General features: G+C 33.2%; 1 protein-coding gene across 11 annotated transcripts in view; it reads right to left on the minus strand.

The window, feature by feature from the left end:
- DOCK7 (dedicator of cytokinesis 7) overlaps positions 1-27093 on the minus strand; it is a 241399-nt gene that overhangs the window by 5233 nt on the left and 209073 nt on the right. For 6 of the 11 annotated variants that reach the window (XM_073234057.1, XM_073234055.1, XM_073234053.1 and 3 more), the window contains 14 exons: positions 26530-26626; positions 26063-26197; positions 25008-25160; positions 19126-19284; positions 18387-18487; positions 17300-17492; positions 15790-15933; positions 14301-14432; positions 11555-11569; positions 4372-4497; positions 2314-2403; positions 1962-2198; positions 1470-1613; positions 141-247 (listed from right to left, as the gene is read on the minus strand). In XM_073234057.1, the coding sequence (XP_073090158.1) occupies positions 141-247; positions 1470-1613; positions 1962-2198; positions 2314-2403; positions 4372-4497; positions 11555-11569; positions 14301-14432; positions 15790-15933; positions 17300-17492; positions 18387-18487; positions 19126-19284; positions 25008-25160; positions 26063-26197; positions 26530-26626 (1833 nt within the window). The other 5 variants (XM_073234059.1, XM_073234056.1, XM_073234052.1 and 2 more) reach the window with 2 other exon arrangements.

The raw sequence follows: 27093 nt of genomic DNA on the forward strand, positions 1-27093 counted from the left end.
CAGTTACACACAAGACTATTTCTCATTGTGAACCACTTTCCTGTATTTTCTCTTTTTAATTGTCCCTTAAGACCCTTATCTCATACTGTGGCATTGGACATTCTCAATATGAAGATCTTTATGTAGAAAGCCTTGAATACCTTTTAGTAAAATCTTTGAAGCAGAGTCGCAGTTTATTATGATGTCTGAAGAGTTTTGGGTCACTGGGTATTTCAGATAGGAAAACCTGGGCAACTTCCAAAGGCCCCTGTAAAAAAATTAAACAAGAAGGGTGTTTTTGTCTTTTCTAAAATCATAGAAATAGAATTTACCCAAATGATTTTTCTTAGCACTGAGATGGCTGCATTTAAGCTCAACAATGTATGTCTATGCCTATATTAAAAACTCTTCAGAGCCAGTTTCTGGCAATATATTTTTAGCTTTTCTTTAATGCCTGATCTATATTCTTATACCCTGCAATTAACTTATTAAAAAAAAAAGAGTTGGATTTCAAGGGCCAACTATTGTATTCACTAATACATTTTGCCTTGTATGTTTGCATTCCTTAATTTATCCTGAAGGTAAAAGTTGTCAGGCTACTGACAATCAGCTGTCAGTCCACTGATACTTGGTTTTGCTAAAACAGCTTCCCTCAGTCTTCCAAATATGTTCCTAACAGTGCAAGTTAAAGAAGATAGATAATCTTTTGTGAGTTAAGTTATATCATTTAGAAGTAAAAGCTCCAAATCATGTAAGTTTTTAGAGGGTAAAGGTCTTAAAATGTTCACATCAGTTTTGGTAGGGCATTTTTTGGCTTCGTTCCTTTAACCTAAAAAATAGGTAAGATATATTACATGAAATCTTCTTTGAAGTCTTTTTGGATTTTCCCTGACTTTGGAATATTCCCTAATCATTAACAATAGAATCTGAGTGAACCCATTACAATGAGTTACGGGGATGGCTTCTAATCTGCCCATGACAAAACACAAAATATCTTGTGTGTGCATATTTTCAAAGTATTTAAAGTAGTTCCACGTTCCTTATTTACTCCTCACAACTCAATGTAAAGAAGATCTGGAGAAAATACACCAGGGAGTGTCTAAGTGAGGAGGCATTCACATGCATGTACAAAGCTCTGAAAATGAGCCCTTCTTTTACTTAGATCACATTTTTATCTGTACAAGCTTTTAAAGGAAAGGCTATTTTAAGTGAATGAATTCCTTATTAATAGAAAGTTTAAGATCAGATAGGTAGAAAAATATAGGCAGTATATAGCAGGCAGGTGTGAAAACCTTAATAACAGATTATACAAAACATTTTTTTGTTTTTCAATTTATCTTTATTTACAGCTTTGATGTCTTTAGCAACCACTTCTAACATGTATCTTTTTCATTTGATTCTTATTTGTGATATTTGTAAAATATGCTAATAACCTCATTCCAAATTCCATTTATAATTTCAATTGCACATTTCTTGCAAAAAGCACTAACCTGATTCACTGTTGTGCCTACAGACCCCTGGAGTACCATCTGAAGCATTTTGGGGTCTGCTGGATCCTGATGTGTTGCAAATGCCAACTCCTGTGTCTTTTTCTGCATGTCTTCAATTGCAACTTCAATTGGTGTTAGGATGATCTTGGTAAAATAACATCAATTAAGTCAGTTTACTGATTGAAAATTATTTAAAGAGCTATACATATAATCAATTGAACTAAGAAAAAGTGGAGACCAATTGTAGACTGTTTTCTAATAACAAAATTCTAAACTCTGGACCTCTAAATGAAAAAAAATCAACATTTAAAGTATAAGCTGAGGGTGAACAAAGGACTTAGAAAAGAAGCCAAAACTTAATGACTCAAAAATGGGCATAGTTCTGATATGTGACCAGGGTAGGGATTGTACATCATGCTACATCTACAGGGTTCTCCACTGCCTCCAAGGTATTTATTTCACTAAATTCTATTTCCCTGTTTGTGGGCTTACCTCCTCTTTGTGAGTAACATTGACCCTTGTCTTAATATAAGGAAAGGCATGAGATGTAGTCAGAATGGTCTTCCGTTTGAATTGTTCATGAAGTTCCCCATGGGCACGACCATCTAAAGTGAAGGGTGTACAGTACATGAAACGGCGAAGATTATAATTTTTGTCAAAATATGTGATCCTGTCCTTCATCTCATATGTGTCAAAGTATGGCTCCACGTAGGTAATCTGAATATATGCCTAGGAAAAGAAAAAGTCCTTTATTTTCTCACTGTTAGATCATCATTTAGTCTTTCTCCAACAAAATCAGAGTCTCAAAGATATACCTGTGTCATCACAGTCTAATCAATCATACCTTGTTAGGATCTAATTTACACTTGTCTACAGGATTAGAATCCTTGATTACTTCAACCACATCCTCTCCAAATCTTTCTCCATAAAATCCCTACAATTAAAAAAAAAATGTTTTACATGAAGATAAGAGTAGTAGAGAATAGAGAAGACCCCAGAGGGACACTCCTGAGCAAAATTAGGCTACTTACTAAGTTCTTGTACAACCATGTCAATAATTACAAAATAGTTAATTATTCTGGTTCACCAAAGTTATATCTAGCCTATCAAATCAGTATGGCCTCAGTCCATATTTATTTGATATTATCCCATCTACCTGCTTTAAATAACACAGAAGAAAACAACAATTTCTTCAATAAAAACATAGGAGGTCCTCAAAAAGAAAGGTAACAGAAAGCAGAAACTCAGTATCTTTCATGTATAGGATCTTACTTTTATTGAGTTTGATGGGGCCTGATTTCTTGCAGACACAGGTTAATGAACAAGCATTCATTTTTATGGATGCCTTAATGTACTATTCCAAAATTTTCAAGTGAAAGTATTAATCAGTTGAAATTCTGAAAAGGCAACTCTGGGTCAAGAATATGGTGACTTTTCCTTATGGCACCGAGTAGAAGTGTGGATAAAATGAAGGTTCCTGTGGCCAGGATTCTCACCTGGCCCTGGTTGGCTCGCTCACTACACAAGTGTGGACAATTTGTTGTTATTGAAGAGCCCTGCCTAGTGCTCTGGGCCACATGGTGGTACGTCTGCAAGGCTGCAGGAGAGCAGAGCAGAGGCTGGAGTGGTGGCAGCACTGAGGACAGACTGGGACGGCTGTGCGGGCAGAGAGGCCCAGAGGCAGAGACTGGCTTGCTGCACGCAGACTCACTCTGAGTGAACGGGATTTTAGTGATTGACCTGCCACTGTGGAAATAAAGTTGGGTATGACCCTTTCACCCCAACAACATTTTACTGTCATTTCTTTGGTCACATTGAATCCATAGTGAACTTGCCCAGGGGTGAAACCCATGGCAAGACAAGAAGTATGGGCAAAGAATGGAGCTATTAAAAAGGAAAAACTAGATCTCAATCTTCAAAGGAAAACCTCCACTTCTTCCCTCAAAGTTTTTATGATAGAATGTGGGCAATACTGTCTCAATATTTCCCAAGACTGACTTACTTAGACTCTTGAAAAACCAAAAGCCACAATTTAAACCAATTTATGGATTTGAGCCCTGTGAAGTCACCGATAAGAATATAATATTCAAGAAATTAACATCAGCTGAGTATAAAAACAAGCCTGGAACACTGCTTCTCAAACTGTTATGTGAATACAAATCACTGGGGAACCTGTAAAATGCAGATTTTGATTGAGAAGGTCTGGGGTAGGGTCTGAAAGTCTGCAGTTCAAACAATTTCCCATGTGATGCCAATGCTTCTGGTTCATGGACCACAATTTCAATAACAATACAGAAAGGTCAGAAAGAATAACTATAGCAGAAAAGACTGGTCAGCCTCATAAATGTGAAAATTAATCATTTATGGTGAAAACTAAGAAGCTGTATGGGTTAAAAGATTCTAAGAAGTATTTTTAAGGTATGATTTCTGGATTTTGAGTTCTAAAGATATCTCACTGAGAGTCAGTTAAATCAAAGAGGTAATGCACTTGGGTCAGATATTTCTTGGGTTTGAGTTCTAGTTCCACCATTAGTTGCATAATTACTTAATTGCCATTACTTAATTTCTTATGCCTTTTTTTTTTTTTACTAAATATGGTTAACATTACATATTTCTCCATAAATCACAGTAATTCTGAAGGGTATAGGGTTTCTAAAGCATGTGTGAAAACAGAGCCTCAGAAAAAAAACAAAAACAAGATTAATAGTATTTTACTGTTGTCATAAAAGATTTTAAAGATTTGAAAGAATATTACTGTACTTCAAAAAATTCTTAACACTCTAAAGCAGTATTTATTTGGCAGGATTTGGCTTATTAAATGATCAGATCTGAATCTGAAAGCCTATTCATTACAGAGAATACAAATTAAAGATGACATTTTATGAACCACCACAGTATTCACCTCCAGTCTGTGAGATATCTCTGCAAGTTTGGTTATTGCAGGCTCCTTGTAAACAAATTCCTGTTCATCCAAATCCCCGAATTTGGTTCCATAAAAACCAACACGAAAATAGGTGCCAAACATCCGCTTACCATCCTAGGTGTAGGAAAATGAAGACATTTTTAAGACAGTCTTTTTGACTGTCACATTGTGTTTAGATTGCTATAGTATAAAATTCTCAAAACATTATAAAAAGTTTTAATTCAAAATTATATTTTATTATTTCTCAAATGAAGGTAAAAACAAAGTAAATAATGTTTCTTTTTCATTATTTCTAACAAATAACATTATGCAATCAGGGCTTTTACCAAGTGATTAAAACACATATGGTATATTTTTTCAGGGTTTGTATCAAGTGACTACCTCACACTGTTCTGTTTTTAAGTCCATACAATTGAGAAAAATTATTTTCCTTATTGCAAAAAAATAAGCTTGGTAGAAGAACTGTGTCTTAATCATCCTGAAATTACAGCATACTAGAGCTAAATTTAAAAACAACACTAACATTTTTAGTAGCATTAGCCTTTATCTAATCTCTCTACATATATTAAATGAGATCATGAAAGTTAGGAGCCAAGTATATAGCACCTGGCATTGTGCAGACTGTAAATGTCAAGACCATCCAGATCACTGAAGCAAAAAATTTACAGTTAGTATCCTGCTAGTAAAAATATTTGTATGTTGAGGAATAACTACAAATGGAATAGAAAGGGAAAATGTATGCATGCAAGATAAAAAGAAAAATAATTTGAGACGAGTCGGTTATGCTCAAGTCGGTTATGCCAAAGCACCCACTGTGTACATTAACCACACATTCATTTCAAGTACAAAGTACACTAAGGTCACTTTAACCCTTACACTGAGAATTTGAAAACAATTCCTTCAATAAAGATAAAATACTTAGAAGCTTTCTATGCAATGCTTAAAATTTAGATACCAAGATGTTTCAGAAGGATTTTTGTGGTAGTGCCTATATACACAGCCACACGTATTTAAAAACCTCTGAATTTTTTTAAGCCTAATTTGTCTTATACTTATTTTTCCTATAGTGAGTTCTTACTAGAAAAGCAAAATGGTATGCAAAAATAAGAAACAAATGAAACAGGTAATTAAGCAAAATGAGAAATCTAATCGTTAATTTACCAGTTTTATAATACAGAATAAAAGTACAGTAACTAAAAATACCCCCACATTTTTATCCAGAAGAAAAAAGTTTTAAAGAAAATGCCTTTGGAGCTAAAGAAACTCAAGGTTTCTAATTTAAAAAAGCTTTTTTCACAGTTATTTTATTTTAAAATGATATAAAATTAACTTTTTGTAGCAAATGAAATTTCTCCAGATAAATATATTCAATCAAAATTCTGATTAAATCATCAATAAGCCATGGAATATATTAACAGCCAATTCTGATATAATCAAGGAATGAAGGCACTGCATTAGAAAATAAAAAAGGTGTTTGAGAAAATATTTGTGATTGCTATTTTTAAAAAAGTCAGACATATATATATACATTCCTACTTTTTAAAACCACAGATATTACAATTTTGTTATTCTGGCTGTACTCCTCCCAGAGGCTTCCAATTTAAAATACTATTTCAAATCTTTAATATTGTGGTCTTTTAAATATTTGAAGACAGTTATCAGGACTCTTCCTTAGTAAACTTTTCAGTTCTCAATCATCTACATATGGTAGGAATTACTACCCTGTTTGCATTTTATTCATTTTCAATGCCACCTTTTAAAGTGTGGTATCTCAGAAATAGACTTAATATTGCCAATGTGATCTGATCAGTGAAAGGATCTGTGGGCTCACTGCCTCCCTGAATATGGACTTGAATTTTATTAATGAAGCTTAAAACTGAACTAGTTACTGAGCAACCATTTTAAGCTCTTTTTATTTACTTTCTCATACATTCAGTTCAAGGGAAAAGTTACTGAATGCTTGTAATGTGTTAACCACTGTTTATCCTCAGTAACATAAATAAAAATAAGACTTGGCTCTTCAAGAGAGTAAAAAATATATTCAAATAATTATAATACAAAGGGTTATGTGCTATAATAAAAAATGATACAAAAAAGAAAGATTAATTGTGTTGAAACCAGGTCACAAAAGAAGTGATGCATTGACAAAGATCTACAACTCAAAAGAATAGCTAAGTGGATGTGAGAGGGAAGGAAAGAACATTTCAGCAGAGAGAGAAAGAAAGAAAAAAAGAGGAAGATTTAAAGTCTTGAGACAGAATGTATGTGAAGGAAACTATTGAATGTATGTGAAGGAATGTATGTGAAGTATCTACCATGTGTCAGCAAACTATCCTAGACATTTTTGATAGACTAGTGAATAAAAGAGACAAAGTGGGTGGTCAGGAAAGGTCTCACCAAACGGCAACACCCGAGTAAAACTGTGAGAGGTATGAGAGCTATTCAGGCAGATATCTGGAGGAAATGCACTCTAGGAAGAGGAAAGCCAGTACAAAGGTTCTAGGGCAGGAGCCTGTCTTGTGTATGAAGCACAGGAAGATGGCCAGTGTGACTGAAGCAGTGTGCAAGTGGGAGAATGGAGGATGTAAGACTGGAAAGGTAAGTATAAGGAGGTACTGGAATTGAAAATGAGTGTGTGTGCACTGGAGTGAGGGATGGAGTAGCAACAAAGGAAGGCTAAGAGTTCGAGTAAATTTATTTTCAACTTGCACAGAATTCTCTAGCGTCATACCACTGGCCCTATCAGGTTCGTGAAAGCATTATCATACAGCTTCATCTTCAGGAAAACATCACTTCATCTTATTTCCTGTAAAGGGGTTTTGTTCCACAGGATGAGACCTGTTTTTCCTTTGAATTTTTAAAAATATCCACTTTCCTATAATCTAGCCTGTATTTTTTAGCATTACCTTTCTCCACTGTCATGAATTCTTTCTGAACTTCCCACCATTCTCACACTACAATTTATCATCCTTAGCAGTTCTAGTTTTGATTCCACCATCGTGAGAGTGATGAGACTGTTCCAGACAAGGAAATCCATCTACTCATCTATCCATGTCTCAAATGGCTGAAATCTTCCATGTCAAATACACCTCAAATCTTTTCTAGTTATCTTTATTTAGTAAGAACATCTTGTTGGGCTAGTTGTATATTTCTACAATGATATCACTTCTAAAACTTCTTTTATCTTGACCAATTGTTTTCGACTCTGCTTCCTTCAAGTTTACTGATTTCCATATAGGTATACCACTGTTTCACACAGTGGCAATCTCCCTTCTCTTCTACTAGATCTATTCCTCTTAAAACAGACATACAATTTTATCAATTTCTTTTGTCATAGATCTCAACTTGGTAACATAACACATCTTAGATTTCATTAGCCAAACTGTGTTAAAATTTGGAATAATAATGATAATGATGATGACACAGTAACAACAGTAAGAATAATAATCTCCAACATTTTTAAAGCACTTCACTATGTGCCAGTCAGCATTATTTTCACCTTTGTGTTAAGTCAGTGGTGGAGCTCGGAGTTAAATTCCAGTATATTTGACATCTGGGTCCAAACTTTTAATAAAGTTATAAAAATCCCCATACTTTATAGACTGGTATACAAACACTAGCACGCAAGTATGATACTGGAACCGGTTTCCAATTCTCTGATGTTTTCCTTGAGTAATTCTTCTGAGTAACTCTTTTGAGAATTACTCCATACCTCCCACTCTCTGTTTTGCCTTCTGCTATACTGCAACACTGTCTGTCTTCCACTGTAATTGTTTTTGCATGCTCGCATCTCCTTCTTGTATACTCTAGCATGAAAAGGTTGGTGGTTTATGTACTAAATGTATTTTCTAAGATATATCCTATAATATTTCTTATCAGAGGTTCAATTTTTACCATTATAGGGTCCAGTCCAGAAGAAAGAAATCACATCTAATATCATCTACATAGTAAATGTTTGCTGTCCATATTTCTTTTCATCCTCAAAAAAGCATCAAGGGCAGAACACTTTTAGTGGTACAGCATTGTCAAGTGCTCATAGGTCTACTGCAATAATCAGGAGTCACCAACTACCAGAGAGTATCATCTCCTAGGGGTAAGACTCTTTCCACTTACTGTGTTTTCCTTAACTTTCTTCACACCTAACTTCATCTTCCTGAGGAAAGACTGAGGTTTTTATACCTCCAATGGTCTCATTTCTTCTTTAGAGTGTTACATTTTTCCAGCAACTACTGAAAAGTACTCATTGGAACCTTTTTCATTCCTTTCTTTCAGAGATCCCCCCACCCTTCCCCAGATCCATTATAATTTACTCTTTCTAATTCGGCTCTACCTTTTACTTGGGTGAGTTAATTTATCTCACTCAGCTTTAGCATGGGTTAAAGCATATAAAAATTCAACAGAAATCACTGCACCAGAAATGTGGCCAGTATTTCTGAGCATATAAAAACTAAAATATTGGCTCATTCACGTCCATCTTGTCCAATGACAAGAGTTAAGATATAGTCATTTTGCACACTTTGATCTCAGAAGTTAGGGTATCCCACTTTTCTTTAGTGATCCAGTAGAGTTTTGCTTAAACAAAGCTATGAAAGCCATTTACTCTAGCCTTTTTGGGTGGTGCACTCCTCTTAAAGAAATATGCTGTAACCTTTTAAGAAAAAAAAAAAATTGAGAAAGTGTTATGTGACTATATCATCAATGCTTGGGGACTGGTTACTCAGAAAAACTGAAACTTGAATTAATCAATTTTTGAATATAAATTTATCATTATTTGATAAATGGATAAAAGTATTCTTTAAAAATGAAATACATGAAACACATATGAAATGCCTATAAAAATTTCTAACATAAATTCAACATTTCTTTTTTCTGAAAATAACTTTAAAATGCAACTATAAGAAAGAAATGATTAAAACATATCCTGTCATTTCAAGAAAAATAAATGGGCTTGGGAAAAGAGAAAATAAAGATAAACAATAAATTGCCATTAAGGTAATGAAACTGGCAGAGCAGATAACAGCTACCATGATTTATGAAGGGTTCATAATTTGTTATTTTGCATGGTAAATATACTTTACAAAATTGCCAAATATAAAAGTTTTTAGAGTTATCTTTTACACACACCCATACACACACCCCAAAAAAGCTTTGCCAATTCAAATAATTTGTACCAAATTAAGGAACATAATAGAAAATGAAACACATTGCTAATATAAAAAGCCCAGAAAGGCTTTTCCTATAAGTCAGGTAGTGAACTACCAATTCAAAGAGCATTGTATAAATGTATAAATTATCCTTACTGGACTTCAATCCAGTGAGAGTTCTTTGAGAATACTAGGAAATTAGCTAAGAAACACAGCTTTAAGAAAAAATGAAATTACTGAAGTTTTCCCAAAGTCAAAATGAAAAATATTCACAAGATAGGAACTTACCACAATAGACAATAGTAAAAATAGGGAGTAGGGTCAGCAACCAGGGGCAAGAGAGAAGAGAAAACAGAAAGCATTTTAATTAGGGAAATTTCAAAACAAATAAGCAGCAAATAGTAGCAAACACATTTTTAAAATGCAAGCATCCATTTAAAGGAAAAGCAAAAAACAAACGTGCAACAATTTTAGAAGCTACAAAGCTAGAGGTCCAGTGAAAGATAGTGACAAGAATATAAACAAGAAAATAAAGTCTGTGTGACTTTTACCATGCAATAAACATGATGACAGAATGATATTAATGTCATAACCAGTGAAAATTATACCTTTCAGGGGTCGATTTAGCATCAAGCAGACTAGTAATAAACTGCTCAGAGGTTTCAATATACCTTCTTTTATGCCTATTTCTCAGCTAATTCCATTTCATGTTAGGAAATCTATAAGGAACCTTTTATCACTCATAGGTCAACCATGGCAAGTCTCTTTCTATGTTTTAATTGAGCCACAGAAATGAGAGATTATTAGGTATTAATAAAGTCATACACATTTAATCTGGAGAATTTACTTAGGTAGATATAAAACTACTGGTTTCATCTGAAGAAAAGCAAAAGGTAAGAAAGAATTCAGAAATGGAAGAAAATGCAGTAGTGACACTTATTCCTACGGCTTCTGTTTGGGTCCCAAAACAAGGACTGAAATGCAGAAAGGGAGAAAGCCTAAAATGTTTAATCCATAAACGTGACTACAAAGTGAGAGGCAGAGCAGACAACTTCACAAACATACTTAGCTTTAATTAAACCTGATTTATTAATACCTTGGCTTTACCTCATCAAAATAAATAAGGGTATATTTCACAGTGTTCTTTCCTTTACAGAAAGACTTACAACAATAAATCAATTCTTCCTAGCATTTTTCAGGTAAGATTTGATTTATATATAGCTTCTCAGGCACCTATCTATTATATAAAAGGAAGCACATTGTAGTCCTCATTTTAATATGAATTATCAAACACTGTCAGAATAACAAGTCAAAGTAAATTTTATATTCTCTCAATCTTTTTATCTCTGCCCCCAACAAAATTTAAATGACAAAAGTGAGTTTCTTTCCTCAGTGAATTTCTTTCACTCAAGGTGAAGTGACTCAAGATCAAATTAACACATTATTTCATCAAATCTAAGATGAACATCTCTTTGGCCACATTTTATTTTATCTGTAGTTGGCATTCACCTTTCAATGGCTAGGATGTGGTGGTTTACTACACAGGGTTTTTTTCTTTCTTAAAGGCCTATAAAAAATGGTATATCTTACAATTGATGGCATCTTAGATCAGATGAAATATAGTATTTTCTATTTACACCTCTGAGCAATAACATATAAATCGACCTCTGTAAAATGAGGTAAATCAATATGGTTAAAAAAAGAAATCTGTGTGTAAATGTTGATGGAAGAAAATGCTTCATAGGATAATAACAAACTAAAGTGATGACACAGTGGCTCATTTACCAAAGAATCTCATTAGTGTAACATGAATTTCCATGCACTACCTACAACCTCTTAATAATAAGTTTCTTAAAATAACTTACAGTATTTTAACAAAATTTCTTTGGTTAATGAATTCAGTTGATAGCAGATAGCAACAGAATGCCCACAGCTAGCACATGTGGGCAAAGCATTGGCACAGAAAATCTGATCAAATCAATCTATTAGTGTCTTTAACTAACTAAAACATTACCTACCTCCCAGCCAGTACTCTGTATAATAAAAAGTAAAAAAGGGCAAGTCATAAAAAAAACTGTTTTAAAAGAACAAAGAAAGGCCAAAGGATGTTCATTCAGTAGTGTTAAGACTCCATATACAATAAGTTCTCCATAAATGGAAGACACCATGATATTTTAAACACCATATTCTTTCACTTAAGAACTGTGATAATTTTATAAGTTGCTTGTTCAAAACCTAGTAGATAAAATTTCACCTTTTAAAACCTTTAATAAGTCAAAGTACAAGTTTTGGTGAAAGTGAGGCATCTGCTTGTTACATTTATGTGTCTAAATTAGATCTATAAGATAAGTGGCACTTCACTGAACTACTCAGCATAAATTGGCATACAAATTGCAATTTTGCTCAAATGTCTTTGATACAAATGGATGAAAGTTTCTTGGAAACTACTTGCTCTACTTAGTCTAGACTTCACAAAAGTTTGCAATTTACAGCTCTGGAAGTTGGGATGAGGTTCCTTAGACAGTGTATGTATAAGTTATGAACAAAAGACCCACCTATTATGATCATAATAAGTTTTTGCAACTTCAATATTTTAGTACATGACAGAAAAATTCTGGCTTAACAATATAGCAGCTCTGTTTTAAGACTGTTAAGTTTTTCAGATTTTATCAACTCATCTAGAACAGCTTATTTCATGGCAAGAAAGAGGAGGTAAAGCTGATAGACATAAAATAGGACTAGTACTGAATACAAAAGTGGATAATCAATACTCCACTTGCTTCTTAGATGATGGCAGGAGCAGATAATAGCATGGGTAGCCTAGGGAAGAAACAGGAAAATGGAAAAGCAGGAGATTTAACAGGATATTTCAGTGGAGCCAAGGATTTAGTTTAGGGAAATCAATTGTTAGTAGTCTACTTCATTTTTAAACCAAGTTTATTTTGATTTTACTTTTGGTGATAATACGTGGACTCTATGAGCTACAAACAAGTACCAAAATCATACTATTGTAACTGAAAACATCAGACAACCATTCTGTTTATTATTTTAACCAAATATTATTTTCATATTCGAAATGCATCAAAGGATGACTAAATGGAAACATCCAGGAAAAACAATTAAAGTTCAATTGAATCATTTGAGATATTAGGAGATTTTTAAACTTTCACATCATTAAATAAAAAATTAACTTAAATATAAAAACTTTTTTGGCAGTAAAAAAATGGTTATCAGTTTAAAAATCAGGTTCATAATTATAACCCACACTGTGAAAGAGAAAATAACTCACAATTTTAAAAAAATTGCCAACTACAGGCATACCTCATTTTATTGTGCTTCACTTTATTGCATTTCACAGTAACTGCGTTTACTACAGACTGAAGGTTTGTAGCAACCCTGAGTCGAGCAAGTCTATTGGTTCCATTTTTCCAACAGCATTTGCTCACTTTGTGTCTCTGTGTCACATTTTGGTAATTCTTGCAGTATTCCAAACTTTTTCATTGTTATTATATTTGTTATGATGATCTGTGATTAGTGATCTTTGATGTTACTATTTTAACTATTTGGAACACCATGAATCATGCTCATATAAGACAGCAAACTTAATCACAAATGTTACATGTTCTGATGGCTCCACTGACTGTCTGTTCCCCCCTCTCTCCCTCTCCCTGCCCCTCCCTATTCAATGACACATGACAATATTGAAATGAGGCCAGTTAATAATCCTACAATGGCCTGTAAGTATTCAAGTGAAAGAAGAGTTGCGCATATCCCATTTTAAATCAAAAGCTCAGAATGATTAAGCTCAGTGAGGAAGGCATGTTGAAAAAGGCCAAGAGTTAGGCCTCTTCTACCAAACAGCTAAAGTATGAATGCAAAGGAAAAATTTTTGAAGGAAATCAGAAGTGTCACTCCAGTGAACCCATGAATAAAAAGAAAGCAAAAGAGCTGGAATCTACTCCTGGTGAAGATGCTGTGAAGATTGCTGAAATGACAACAAAGGATTTAGAATACTACATAAACTTAGCTGATAAAGCAGTGGCAGGACTTGAGAGGACTGACCCCAATTTTGAAAGAAGTTCTACTGTGGGCAAAATGCTATCAAACAGTATCTATTACATACTACAGAGAAATCGTTTGTGAAAGGATGAGTCAATTGATGTGACAAACTTCACTGTTATCTTACTTTAAAAATTGCTTCAGCCACCTCAATCTTCAGTAACTACCACCCTGATCAGACAGCAGCCATTGACGAAGCAAGACCCTCCACCAGCAAAAAAAATTATGACTCATTGGAAGACAATGGTTAGTATTTTTTAGCAATGAAGGGTTTTTTAATTAAGGTGTGTACATTTTTTTAAAACATAATATCATTATACACTTAACAGACTGCAATATAGAGTAAACATAACTTTTCTATGTACTGGGAAACCAAAACATTCCTTTGACTTGCTTTATGGTGGTGGTCTGGAACCCTGCAATATCTCCGAAGTATGCCTGTAGTAATAATTCAAAAAAAGTAAAGAAAAAAAGAAAAAAGAAGAGCTATGTGAAAAATTCACAATGCTTAAAATCTACTTTAGGTAAATTCATTTTTTGTAAATGAATCTTGCTTTGGCCATGAACCACGGCTTTGACACTTCATTTGTAACCTGATTAAAATGGTCATTTTCTGGGATCTAGTTTGACTTAAGTACAAAGCAACACTAATGCTTTTAGACAGTTTTCTCCATTTATACTAATGCTAGAAATTGCAATCATTACCTGATGTACAATTTTGCTGAATGCTTCTTGAAGTTTACCATGAATTGTGGATAGTTTCTTTGCATCCCGATTAGCTTCATGAATAGGAATAAGTACTTTGTAAACCTCATTAACTGCTTCATACATGCCAGCCTATAAGAATGTTAAAAGATATTGTTCTCTTTCGCATCAGTTAGAAAGTAGTTATAATTTACAAATTCACAATATTTCTACTAAAAACAGTATCACTGAAGCTTTTCTAATAGGACATAAAAACAAACACTACTGACTTTTTATTTTATTAAGGCTAAATAGAAGAATTTTACACAATTTATTATCTCCTCTTAATGGATGGATAGATATATATGTATGTGTGTGTGTTTGTGTGCATTTAAAAATACACAATACACAAGTATTTATATTTCTATATGATTTGAATCTGACATTCTGCCCCCACCTGTCCAGTAATTACCTCGCTAAGGTAAATGTGTTTATGTGTATATAGTTATATACATATAAATTTTTGCAGAAACCAATTCTCAGTAGGGGATAAAAGAAATGCAGCTATTACATTGGTCAGATATGCAGCTATCAGATAACCTGTGGACTCCTGGGAAGCTAAAATTATTTACTTTTCCAAAATAATAAGTTAGCATAGGGAATCTCCTATGGAAAAAATCACTGATACACAACAAAATATGAGAAGGTTCTGAGCCACCAGAAGCTATTCCACTAAGGGCCAGCTGGCCAGTAGTTAGCCAAGGGTTTCTCTCTGGTTATTATCAGAGTGAGGGATGAAATGTGTTTGTACTGCTGTTCTATTCTCTTGACCTTAAAAATAGATTGGAGGCTGTAGTGAGAGAAGAGAGATGTTTTCCAAGAGCCAATGAGTTCCCACTGCTTCACAAGTCAGCAAACATATTTTCCAAAGGAACTAAACATACGGTCCTTAACATTTTTCTAGTCAGTTCACAAGAATATATAGTATATTTAAACAATCATGTGGTTATAATAGCAAAATGTATTTACTGTAACTAAAATGTCCCAAGAATTACTTTAATTAAGATTAAACAGATTAACTGAAAAAGAATGAAACTCTTAAGTACATGATATTGCAAAAGCAATCTCTATATTTAGAACCATGTTAGTCTACCCAAACAGGAACTCACATCATCCAGAGGCTTTCTGTTGTGTTTTGTTCTGCTTTTTAATTTTAAGGATTTAGAAAATTTTGGTGGTAAAAGTTTTATAAACCAAAAAAATCTGTTGTAGATTAAGAGTTGGTTCAAAAATAAGCAAATGAAAAACACTGGAGGAGGGGACAGATTATTAAGATTAAAAAGGAATAAGCAATGATGAATTTAGGAAGAAAATTTATTCCTAGAGAATTCTTAAGGTACTTGGAGAAAACTATCATAAAGGAAAAGCAGGATCATAGGCAGAGAGAACATACACGTCACTAATAATTCAAAGGTATGTAACTGAAAGAGAATGAACGAGAGTCATCTACCATAGAGAAAGAAGCAGCTGCTCGTTCCAGTAATCCAACAAGGCCTGACTCAGTAAAGTACTTCCCAGAGCAGATACCTTCTTCATCTGGAGATACCACATCATCTGAAACTGCAGATTCTTCTAAAACATTAGATGAAATATTCTAGGGGGGGGAAATTGAAAAGGCTTGTAAAGTAGAATTTCTTAGCCTGAAACATTTATATAAAGAAGTATATACGAAGATGAAATATAACTATCAGTTTAGGTTAAAAAAAAAAAAAAGGTAGTCAGTGCGAACATAAAAGACAAATCTCCAAAAACTTTCTGTACATTGAAGAGGACAATAAAATGGTAAATCATTGCTCAATAACTTTCCCATTAATAAAAAGTTGTGAGAAAGAAAATAAGGAAAATTCAGGGCTAAGGAAAACAGTGGCATGACATAGGACATCTAAGGAGACAGTCTTTATTTTTAACTTACTTGATCTTGTTGAATCTATGAGGGAAATTAAGCTACAAAGCCCCTTGGCTTGCCCAGCATACACTGAGTTACTGAAAAAACTTAGGGATAATAAAAGCCCTCTTAGCCAAAGAGACTGGGATCAGCCATTATTTCTAAAATATAAATGATACATACATACCTTAAATATTTTACTTTAACCTAAACATTTACAGTAGATATATACTCATTTGTCAATTTGTTGAAGTAGGACTAAGGCTTTTCGTTTGTGTATGGGTCTCCAGATCAGAATTCCATGTACTCTCTCTTGCCTAACCCATTAATACAACTTCACTTGAGATTTCTAGTTTTGTTTCTTCAGAGTAAAAACTTGATCTTGCAAAATAATCAAATTATCCTATATTTCTAGGAGCTTTCACTGCCCAATATTTTGATTTGTCTAGTCCAAAATTAATTCAACAGCAACCATTTGAAGAACCACTTTTATCAAGTTTTTGCAAATATTAGACTTAGTTTTCGGAGAAACAACTCACTTTCTTTTTGTATTTAGATTTCATCAGAGGACATAATTATTTAATTAAATTTTGTAATTTCCCAAACCTGGCATTAACAGTGGTTAGAGGTATGCAACCCTACTAGAGAGTAAACTATAATCTCTAAGTCATGGTATTAGCATATTTTATACAGAGAATGGGAAATATTGGTTTATCTGGTGTGTTAAGTCAAAACCAATTAAGAGTTTCTACTGAATTCCAATTCTTAATACTTTGAGTGTATTTCTTAGACGCTACAGTCCACAGTAGTATAGGTACAGAGGATAAATACACGTAACATGTATTTAGAGGTAAGAAACTGAGGTGATTTAGAGGTAAGAAACTGAGAATTAACAAGTACTCTTTAAAAATGTAGTAATGACAGAGATAGTGGAATGTCAGTTTATTTTATGGAGCATCACCCTCAGTCTTTACGCTTTCCTTATAAGCTAGCTGAATGAATCTAAATACCACTAAGAAAAATTAAAACCAAAAGAGGACATACCTTGATTTAATGTAAATCAGCAGATACCTACCTGAAATGTTACGCATCCTACAGGAAGATATTTCCGGTCTTCCAGCATGCTCAAATATTCCGCCACAAGAGCTGCTGAGTGGACCAGGCACTGCGCAGCTTCAGCGTGATTGCTGCGCTCCGAGTGTTTGCCTGCCATGTTCTGCAACCAGGTCAGGCGCAGATCTGGAGAGGTTTGGTAGCCCTTGGCAATTCTAAGTAGAACAGAAATTCTTCTCAATTAGCATTTGCTTCCGAAGCTGGAAGGGAGTTTAGATTGCTTGTTCTGTGTTTACCTAGAAAGGTTTCTGTTACAGTAAACAATCTAAGACAAACAATCTAAGACAAATTTTTGAGTGTTTTGAAAATGTCTCTGAGTATCATTAGAGAAATAACTGTGGCCCATGGAATGGGTATTATCAATTTCTTGGGAGAGAATAAAAACAGACATGCTGGAAAACATTGAGAATTTATGTGTTCATTATGGGAATATAAGGAATTTTTATATTCAAGGAAAAAAGATAAGAGATAGTTTCATTGCATCATCTTTATTCTCAAGAAAATACTTGCTTTATTTGTGTCTTTAAAGAACTCCAAAACTGAAATGAGAGGGTCATATGGCAAATAAAAAGTTTCAAGTTTTACTATAACTTTCAAGATACAATAGGAATTACAAATTTCTCAAAATGTGCCCCTAGAAACATTATCCTATTGGCATAACAATATTGAAAATTGGGAAAATTAATGTTATGGTAAAACATTAATACACTGTATTTTCTTCCCAAAGGACTGATTTTTACATGGAAAATATGGGTCGTAGGCCTTCCTAGCAATTCTAGGGCCCAGGTTAAGGTACCAAATATGTGAATTACTTTAAAAAATACTCTTGTTTTTGATAATCAACATACTGACCAATTTTGCATAGTTCATAAACGAAGTGACACAGAGGATCTGAAAAAGCAGCCTAGGAAAAGATCATTTTGACTTTTCAATCTGCCAAGAGAAAATGACTTAAATAATTTTGTATGCTTATTTTTTAATACAATATTTTCTGTGTCTTACTACTTTAAGCCTGTTATATAGGCATAACTGAATCAAACAAATGCTACCTGTACATTAGGTCAATCAACATTTCAGGATCTTCCTGGTGTTCCTTCATTTTAACAGTATCAGAAAGGATCATATGGAGATTGAAAACCAAGTCTTGGACCTGCAGCAGAGAATTGTATGAAAAACATTTCTTTATCAGTTATTCACAGCCACTAAATAAGTTTGGAAGAGATTTCAGATAAGCATCTGAAGATTTCAAGACAAATGATATGATATTGATATAATTCTAAAGAGTATGGACACGAGGGGGTATGGCAGGTGAAGGGTAAAATTCCTCAGCAGGCTGCTGTTTCTTTTTTCAGTTCTGTCACCTGGAAGCAAGTTGAACCACAAGTAGAAATAAAATATAGGAAGATAAGGGATACAAAAAAAGAACACAAAAGGAAATCCTCTTCTATGTTTCTGATATTCCCAAAAGGTAGTGTGTGGAAACTTTAGTTTTTAAGACAAATTACTGTTTCATTATTAAGTGGGAATGTTTCATCATAATGCTTTTTTTCTTTTTAATACACCTAAGTATACTGTTCTATTTGTTACAAATTCATAGAATTAAGCACCAAAGATATTAACCATTTCAAGAAAGACGGGTGGCTTACTGAAACAAAAAGATTTAGCCTTATCTATGGCCTATTATTTGTGGACTGAAAGAAAAATATAGGTTCCTACCATAAAAAAAAAAGAAAAGTGCCTATTTACAACCCTATTTCAATTAATGATCTAGAAAGTAGCATTTCTGACCTGATCAGGAAATGTTGTTTCCCTCAATTCCAGATCTTCCTCAGCATATGTCAGTATAGTCTTTAGAGAACGTCTTAAGAATTCCTCATTAAAATTCTGAGATGTGCCCACCAAGGAAGACAGTGACATGGTTACCTGCATCTTAACCCTGGCAAAATTCTGTAACAGAGAAATTGTCAGATCAGCATTTCATATAGGAAAACTTAAAGAAAAAGTCTTTACTCACTAGATAAAAATTGTAGTAAAAAAAATTCTAAGCAAAATATTTTTTTAAAATAGTGAAATAGGCTATTCAAATCATATTTTTAAAATGACATAAAACTCAGAATTTTGCTATAAATAATATCTTACAAAACAGAGTTAAAAAATAAAGCCATGCATTATAGGCACAGAGGAGACAAGTAGTGACTCTACAGCATCTTACTTTGCTGATGGACAGGGACTGTAATGGGGTATGTGGCAGGGGGGTACTTGATAATGGGGGGAATCTAGTAACCACATGTTGCTCATGTGATTGTATATTAATGACACCAAAATTTAAAAAAAAGAAATAAAGCCATGGGTTAGACTTGAATTAGAAGTTGTGCCTAGGAAATGCCTATTTACATTTATGTCTTATGAGGTGTATGTTATTAATAATAACACCATTTTTACAGATGAGGATAAAGAGCTTGACCAATATGACAAAATCCTTGAGTGGTAGATGTAGTCTTAAACCTCTAGCCCATTTCATTAGGTCCATTATTATGATGAAAGTAATTAACACACATCATGCATAAAGTAACTCAAGGTAGAATTTTTAGAGTGATGCCTGTAAGAATTTACATTCTTCTTTTCTTAGTGCAATTTCATTTCTGTTCTGCCATTACACAACATGTAACGACTCTTTAAGAGATTATCAGCGATAACCAAATCCAAGATACTTTTTTGTCAATATTTTCTACTTGACAACTCTGAATACTTAAACGTATTTTCTTTTCTTTAAAAATTTCTGCCCTATCTTCAGTACCGCTTTATTCTGATTTTCCTGTTTTTTATCCATTCCTTTCCTGTCTCCTTAATTTCTCAATTGCCCTTCTTAAATACCAGTGTTCCCAAGGATTCTGTCAAGAAACCTTTTTACTTGTCTTACTCTAATTTCTTTGCCTTGAACATAAGATACATGTCTTAAGCTCATATTTCTCTCTAGAGCTCCAGACTATTGTATTTTCCTAGATGGTTCCATCTGGATGTCTATAGGCACCTAAATTTTAACATTTCTAAAATGCCTTCTTTTACTATTGATTAAATAAATGGTACTACTCCTGTAGTCACTCAGGTCAAAAATCTAGGAGTAATCCCATAGTCATTCTCCCCTCTCATTATTCATATCATAAATTACATCCATACTATCCTCTAATCTTTCCAGCCTGCTCTTTCTCCATTCCCAAAGCCACTGTTCAGTGTACACTCTTTACATTCCAGTAAAAACTTTCTGATCAACCTTTCTGCCCTTCCTTTTATTCCCTCCAAGTCTACCTTCCACGTGGCATCAGGGAAATTTTTGTAAAATGCAAATCTGAACACATCACTTCTCTCAAAACACTTCCATGGCTGCCCATGGCTTTGGGGATAAAATTCAAGTATTCAATTCAGTAAATGTGCCAAACTCTTTGGTAGGAACTTAGAGTACCCTGAAAAACATGTATCTACCCTATGACAGCTTAGTCTAAGTCTTTTCAACAACAACTTTCTTACTATTCTCTCCTTCAGTCATCATGAAGTATTAAAGAAGTTTCTGTTTACCTATTTCCTTCTCTCACCTCCATGCCTTTTTTACTATGCAAGTGCCACTTTCTTTACCTACAAAGCTCTATCCACACACTTACCCATCTGACTGGGCAATTCTTCATCATTAGGTCAAGGATCTTTCTGAAAAACCCATCTTAAGAGCATAAGCTATTTCTCTGTGCTTACACAGTGCCCTGTGCTTACCTCTCATTATATTAACAACAACAACACTTATTCTGCATTTGCTCAGGGCCTCTTACAGTTGTTTTACTTAATATTAATTTATATATAATCCTCGCAAAACCACTTCAAGTGGGTACTTTTTACTATTATTATATGAACATTACTTGTTCATCCTGCCCCACTACATGCTAAGCTACCTGCAACAAAGGACTGTCTTTATGTTTGTCCAATGCCTACTACAGTACACAGAACTCAGTTCAATACTTTGTTCTAATATCTGTTGAATACATAATCTCTATAAGTGACTGGCAGTTTTAAATTACTTATTCCTTCTTAGAGGTACTATCTGACACTAAGATGATATATAATCTATTGTTATCCTATTAAATAAAGCTTCTTAAAATGCAGAGAAATGTATCAAGAAATTAAGTGTGGTAAAATTTTAGGGACTTTTTTCAAAAACTAAAGAAATCAATAAGGTGACTGGGTTCTTTTGTCCTGGAATTAAGAAAGAAGACTTGGCTTCCAGGAAACATAGGACAGCATGAGATAGAAATTTCCCACTTCATCTTGAGTCATACAAAAATAAAAGATGAACAGCAAAAAGTTCATGTTTTCAGCAAAATGGGGAGATTTGTATAATCCACATATTAGAAAAATCTATTAAGACTGCCAAGACAAGTTAAAAGAAGCAGATCCAAAGGCAAGGAAGGGAAAGCAAACAGTGAGGAATCCTAGGGCACAGATTTCAGAAACAATGGTAAAAAATACTTCCTTTAAATAAGAAATTCCCTTTAAAGTGATAAAACTATTTGTCTTGAAAACAAAATGAGCTAAAAATCTGGGAGGACTGGACAGAAATGGATTAACCAGAAACTTGAGGAAGTTAGGCAAGATGTGTGTATTCAACAGCAAAATCTCATAAGAAACACTTTTCTGAAGGAACTTCTTACAAATACTTGGCCAGGATAATCCAACTCATTCTATGTTGAGTAGTTAGAAAATAAAGAAAATCAGTGAAACTCACCAAATAAAGAATACTTAATAGAGAAAATATCATGAAACACATGAAAATCCTAATTAAATATTTTGCCTGAAGTTAAAAGTATATGAAGCCATTAACTTTAGGAAGAAAAACAAGGCAGAAAAGAAAGAACTCAAAGAAAAGTAGCAATGAATCATTAAGTGATGGCATAAGATAGGAGCTTACACGTGAGCTGACCCTCTTGAAAAAGACAGAGAAAAAAAATGAAGATGCAACTGGAGAAGAGAGAGATGTCATGGAGAGCACCTAAAGGATACAGGGAAGAGAAATGAGAAAACAACCAAAATAAATGGATATTTAAATAGTTTTAAAAAGGAGAAGAGAAAATGATAGGTAAAAAGTAAGGCAAAACAGATAGATTCAACATCTATATAACTGGTACCCAGCAGAAAAACCACAAACTCTGGCACAAATGTTTAATTTTATTCTCAAAACTTTCTGAAATAAGTGAATTGAAAGCAGACATCATGAGCTGGAGAAAATTAACAATTCAGTCAATGCCAAGACATATTCTAGAAAAGGTATTTAATTTTAAGTATAAAGAAAGAATTCCTTCAGCAGCTGGGAGGGGAAAAGTTAATTAAAAGGGAAGAGAATATCAGGCTATCTTCAGATATCTTTATAACAATATCTAATGCCAGAAGAAAATGGTGCTCAAGAATCTTTTTTTCTATTAAGTGTTCTTTATCTGGTAAGTTTTGCTGATCTTTCTCACCCTTTTTATTATCCAAGGTCTGGGACAAAAAATTGCATAACTATCCTTGTCCTAAAAATAGTACAGACAACTCTGAACAATCAAGAGCTTGGAGGTGTCATTCCCAAGAACTTTCTTAAGTAAACAACTACAGGACAATATTTAGCCCACTAATAAATTATTAAAGCAATAGCAAAATCCAAAGATATTGGTAAGCAATATCTCATTTTACAACCAAGACTGATGTTACAACTAATAAAAAGCTGGGAGAGGCATATTTAACAATACAAATGTAAACAGTAATAACCTTGTTCAGCAAAGGTAAACAACTGAAAAAATTATGTTAACTTAAAAAATCATTTCAGTGAACTTAATTTTTAACTGTTGATTGATAAGTTTTAACTAGCTGCTTAATATTCACTCAGATATTGTTGACATTTTTTTTCTTTTCAGAATTTGACATAATTAATGACGGGTTGAATAACTTCTGTTGAATTAAATAATAAATTATAAAATTTTGTTTTTCATTTTCAAAGCTGAGCTACACACAAAAGCACTAAGGATTAAACATAAACAACATCTAAGGCAGTCAATGGAAGTCATCAGGCACATGTAGCTCACTTCTTGCCACATGACTTTGAGATCAAGCAATGTATGAAAGTCTCCCAGTCACAGTCATTTATTCTCCACAGTTTATAGCACCACTTTTGCATACATTTTGTTTATCTTCCAAGAGCTTAATGTCAAACACTACTCATGTGATATCAAATAAAACCCAATGAGAAAAATAAATACTAAAGAATGAGATGCCGATGGGTAAGAGTTGAGCTTTAGCGCTATAAAACCATTGTGATAGCTAAGATTTTTTTTTTCAGTCCCCCAAGAACTAATTTTCACTCACTTGGTGGCAATATTGTCTCCATTGAAAAATGCATGACCTAAAGAAATAGAGGACTAAAGGTCTTATATAATTATAAAAGTAATCATTAGAGCAACATCAATTTTCCTAAATAGGATAAACATTACATCCAAAAATAAGGTGATCTGACCACAATATGCAAAATGAAAACTTACAACAAAAATTTTTTAAATAAAAAGTTGTGGGAGGCATAACAAAAAAATACAACAGAATTCCAGGACATATTGATATAATGACAAGTATGAAAAGGTTTAATTTAACTTAGAGATTGGATTATAAAGCAAAACTCAATTCTATGTTGTATGAGAGGCACAACTAAAACAAACTGATTCAAAAAAGTGAAAATGTAAGGACAGGCAAAAGTAACTGAAGCAAGTTCAAATTAAAAGGAAAGCAGAGGTATCTTAATACAATATAAGGTGGAATTCAGGCCAAAAAATAGAAGTTTTAAATGAAACCAATTCAGATCCTTAATTCTAAAGGGAATAATCATAAGAAGATATAATAGTTATAAATAGCAACATATCAAGTAGGTATGCATAATATCGATTCACCAAATAATAGCTCAAGGAAAAATAGACAATGTATATTGGCTTTATGTCACCTCTTTCAGTCCACCAACTGGACCAAAAATAAATAAGGATATAGAAAAACAGAATAATGTCATTACTAAGTTGTACTTTTTAGTTTAACTAAATACTGTGAAAATAAAGAATACTACTTTTTAAATACTTATGTAACATTCATAAAAATATCCTATGTTTAGACATACACATACATCCTCAGTAGAAAACAGGAGACACAGTGTACATATACTGTATAAGCACATTGCAATAAAACAAAAAACTATCAAAAATTTAAAACAAAAAGAACTGTTATCTCTTTGGGTTAAAAAAATACAAACAAATTACAAAATACTCACAAAATAAAAGTACTGAAAATATATATCAGAACCTTTTGTTTTAATTAATAATAATAATTACAATTTACAACAGCTCAACATATATTTATATTCTGTCTATATTATTACATATTATTATATGTTACATATATTCTAAGTCTATATTATTACGTTACTTTTAGTAGGAAGCAAAACTGGAGATTCAGATTTTTATAAGACATCCACAGAATGAGAAACATCAAGCTAGTCTAAGATTAGACTCAAATATACAAAAAAGTCCATGCTCCCCCCAAAATCCATTAACAAGGTATCTGCAGAAGTTATATTTCATTATAAATCCAGGGAGAAAGTCCAGAAATAAAATACTTACATTCCCAATCTCAAAGTTTTGTCTCATAAGTAGGTAAAGGGAGGCACTAGCATGCGACCGTATTGTACCGATGCTACTACTACAGTGTCGGAGAAGCCGGAGGCATAAATCAGCACACTGCTCTGTCTCTTCTTCAAACAACAGTTCAGGGAACTGTAAAAATACAACACAACACTAAATTTATGCAGTGAAAGTTCCAGAGATTGTTAATATAGCCTAAACTACAGATTTGTTGGGTATAGTCCAGAAAGCAAAAGGATGGAAGAGACAGTATTTGCTAATTGTTAATAATGTGGATCACAAGGCCAGACAGACTGGGTTTGAATACTGATGATGCTACTTACAAGCTAGTTATGTGACATTGGACAAGTTTTCTCATCCAAAAATGGGCCTAATATTATTATCTACATAGGATTTCATAACTGTCTTACATTAGGTAATGTGCATAAAACACTTAGAATAGTAACCAACATGCAATAATTCTGTATGTTTTTATTATTATAAAATAGTATATATATTTTCACTGATTAAGTTTCATCAAAAATTCTGCATGCCATCTTGTAAGATGACTAAGATGAATTAACTACCTTCAAGGTTTAAGAACATACCTATTTCTAGGGGAAAATAATCATAGGAAACAAATATTTGAATAGTTAAACAAACAAAAGTACCTTCTTGTCCATTTACCACAGGATAAGCCAATTTCAATGACTGAACTAGCCACACATTCAATTCTTGATAAATCAAATAAGGAACAGACAGAATATAATGAAGAGAAAAAAGAAAAGCCCCATATTTAAAATTAGCTATTAATTTCAGGCCCTTCTCTATATCACAACTACTATTTTTTAAGCCAGGAACTAGTTAAAGGTGATCCAAATAAGAAAGAAATTCCAAAAGGCAAGCAATAGAAGCAAGGCAAGGAAGAACCAAGAGTCTTAGGTTATTATTAAAATTTTAACTATATATTAACCAACCAATGTGTCAAATAATCTTAGGCAATCTTAATAAAGAAAGCAAAGTATGATAAGACTGCAGGTACAAAAATAACCTACCTTTGAAACCAGGGCTCTCTGTGTAGCAAAGCAGTGTTGTAGATAAACCGCACTTTGGTTACAGGCCATGCTATGCAGCAGTACTTTTAGCACCCCACCAAGGATGCTTTCTTTGGATTCTGTTACAGAAACTGTCTGTAATTTAAAAATAAATAAATAAAATAGAGATGTAAATGTAATTTGTTTAAGGAGATAGAATATGTGTAAGTAAACAAATACATTTGTTACAAATAGGAAAATGACAATATAAGATCTAGGAGGACTTGAAGGAAAAGAAGCTGAGCAGAATTTGGGTAAGAGAAGAACAGGAGAAAAAAGAATGGGTGGTATTTAGTGAAAGGGGAGCAAGGATCAAACTTCTAAGAACTACCAATAATTAAAAGTAATTATATGGCTCAATAAATACTCTTTCTCCAACCCTAATTTACCAGATCTGTACTCTGAAATCCTCTTTTTTGTGTTCTTACCTGGACAACAATCTCTAACGTATCCAAAATGATTAGATTTGCTTCAGTAGCCAAATTTCCATCAATCAGTGCTTCATGTTCAATCTCTGCTTTAGATCTAACACAAAATATTTTAAGAAATTACATTTATCTTTTAAAAAAGCCAATAGATCAAAAAAAAAGACTTAAAGATGCACAGAAATAAAAAACTTGGAAATATTTTTCAATATTTGCCTGAATAAAAAATCACGAGACTAGTTTTCTAAAGGTACTTTACACATTGAAAAATGCTTTGTTTTACCCTACATTTTTTCTGAATGGAAGACACTAGGTGGTGCTATGTGGGCTTGTATTTAGGGCTACTTCATATAAGTAATATTCAAAATGTTTAGCATTCATCTTGTCATATCAAGAACTTTCAATGTATTTATTTAGGATAAAGTACTTCTCCCCGCCAAAGTTTCATCTAATTTCTCAAAATTTTTGAGTCAAAAGATACAAACAATTCTGATACAAAAATTTTGACTATTATAGAAAATGATTTAACTCTTCAATGACACTCTGGATGGAACAGTCATTAGAAAC

Source organism: Manis javanica, chromosome 4 (assembly GCF_040802235.1).
Source record: "Manis javanica isolate MJ-LG chromosome 4, MJ_LKY, whole genome shotgun sequence".
In the NCBI taxonomy this organism is placed as follows: Eukaryota; Metazoa; Chordata; class Mammalia; order Pholidota; family Manidae; genus Manis; species Manis javanica.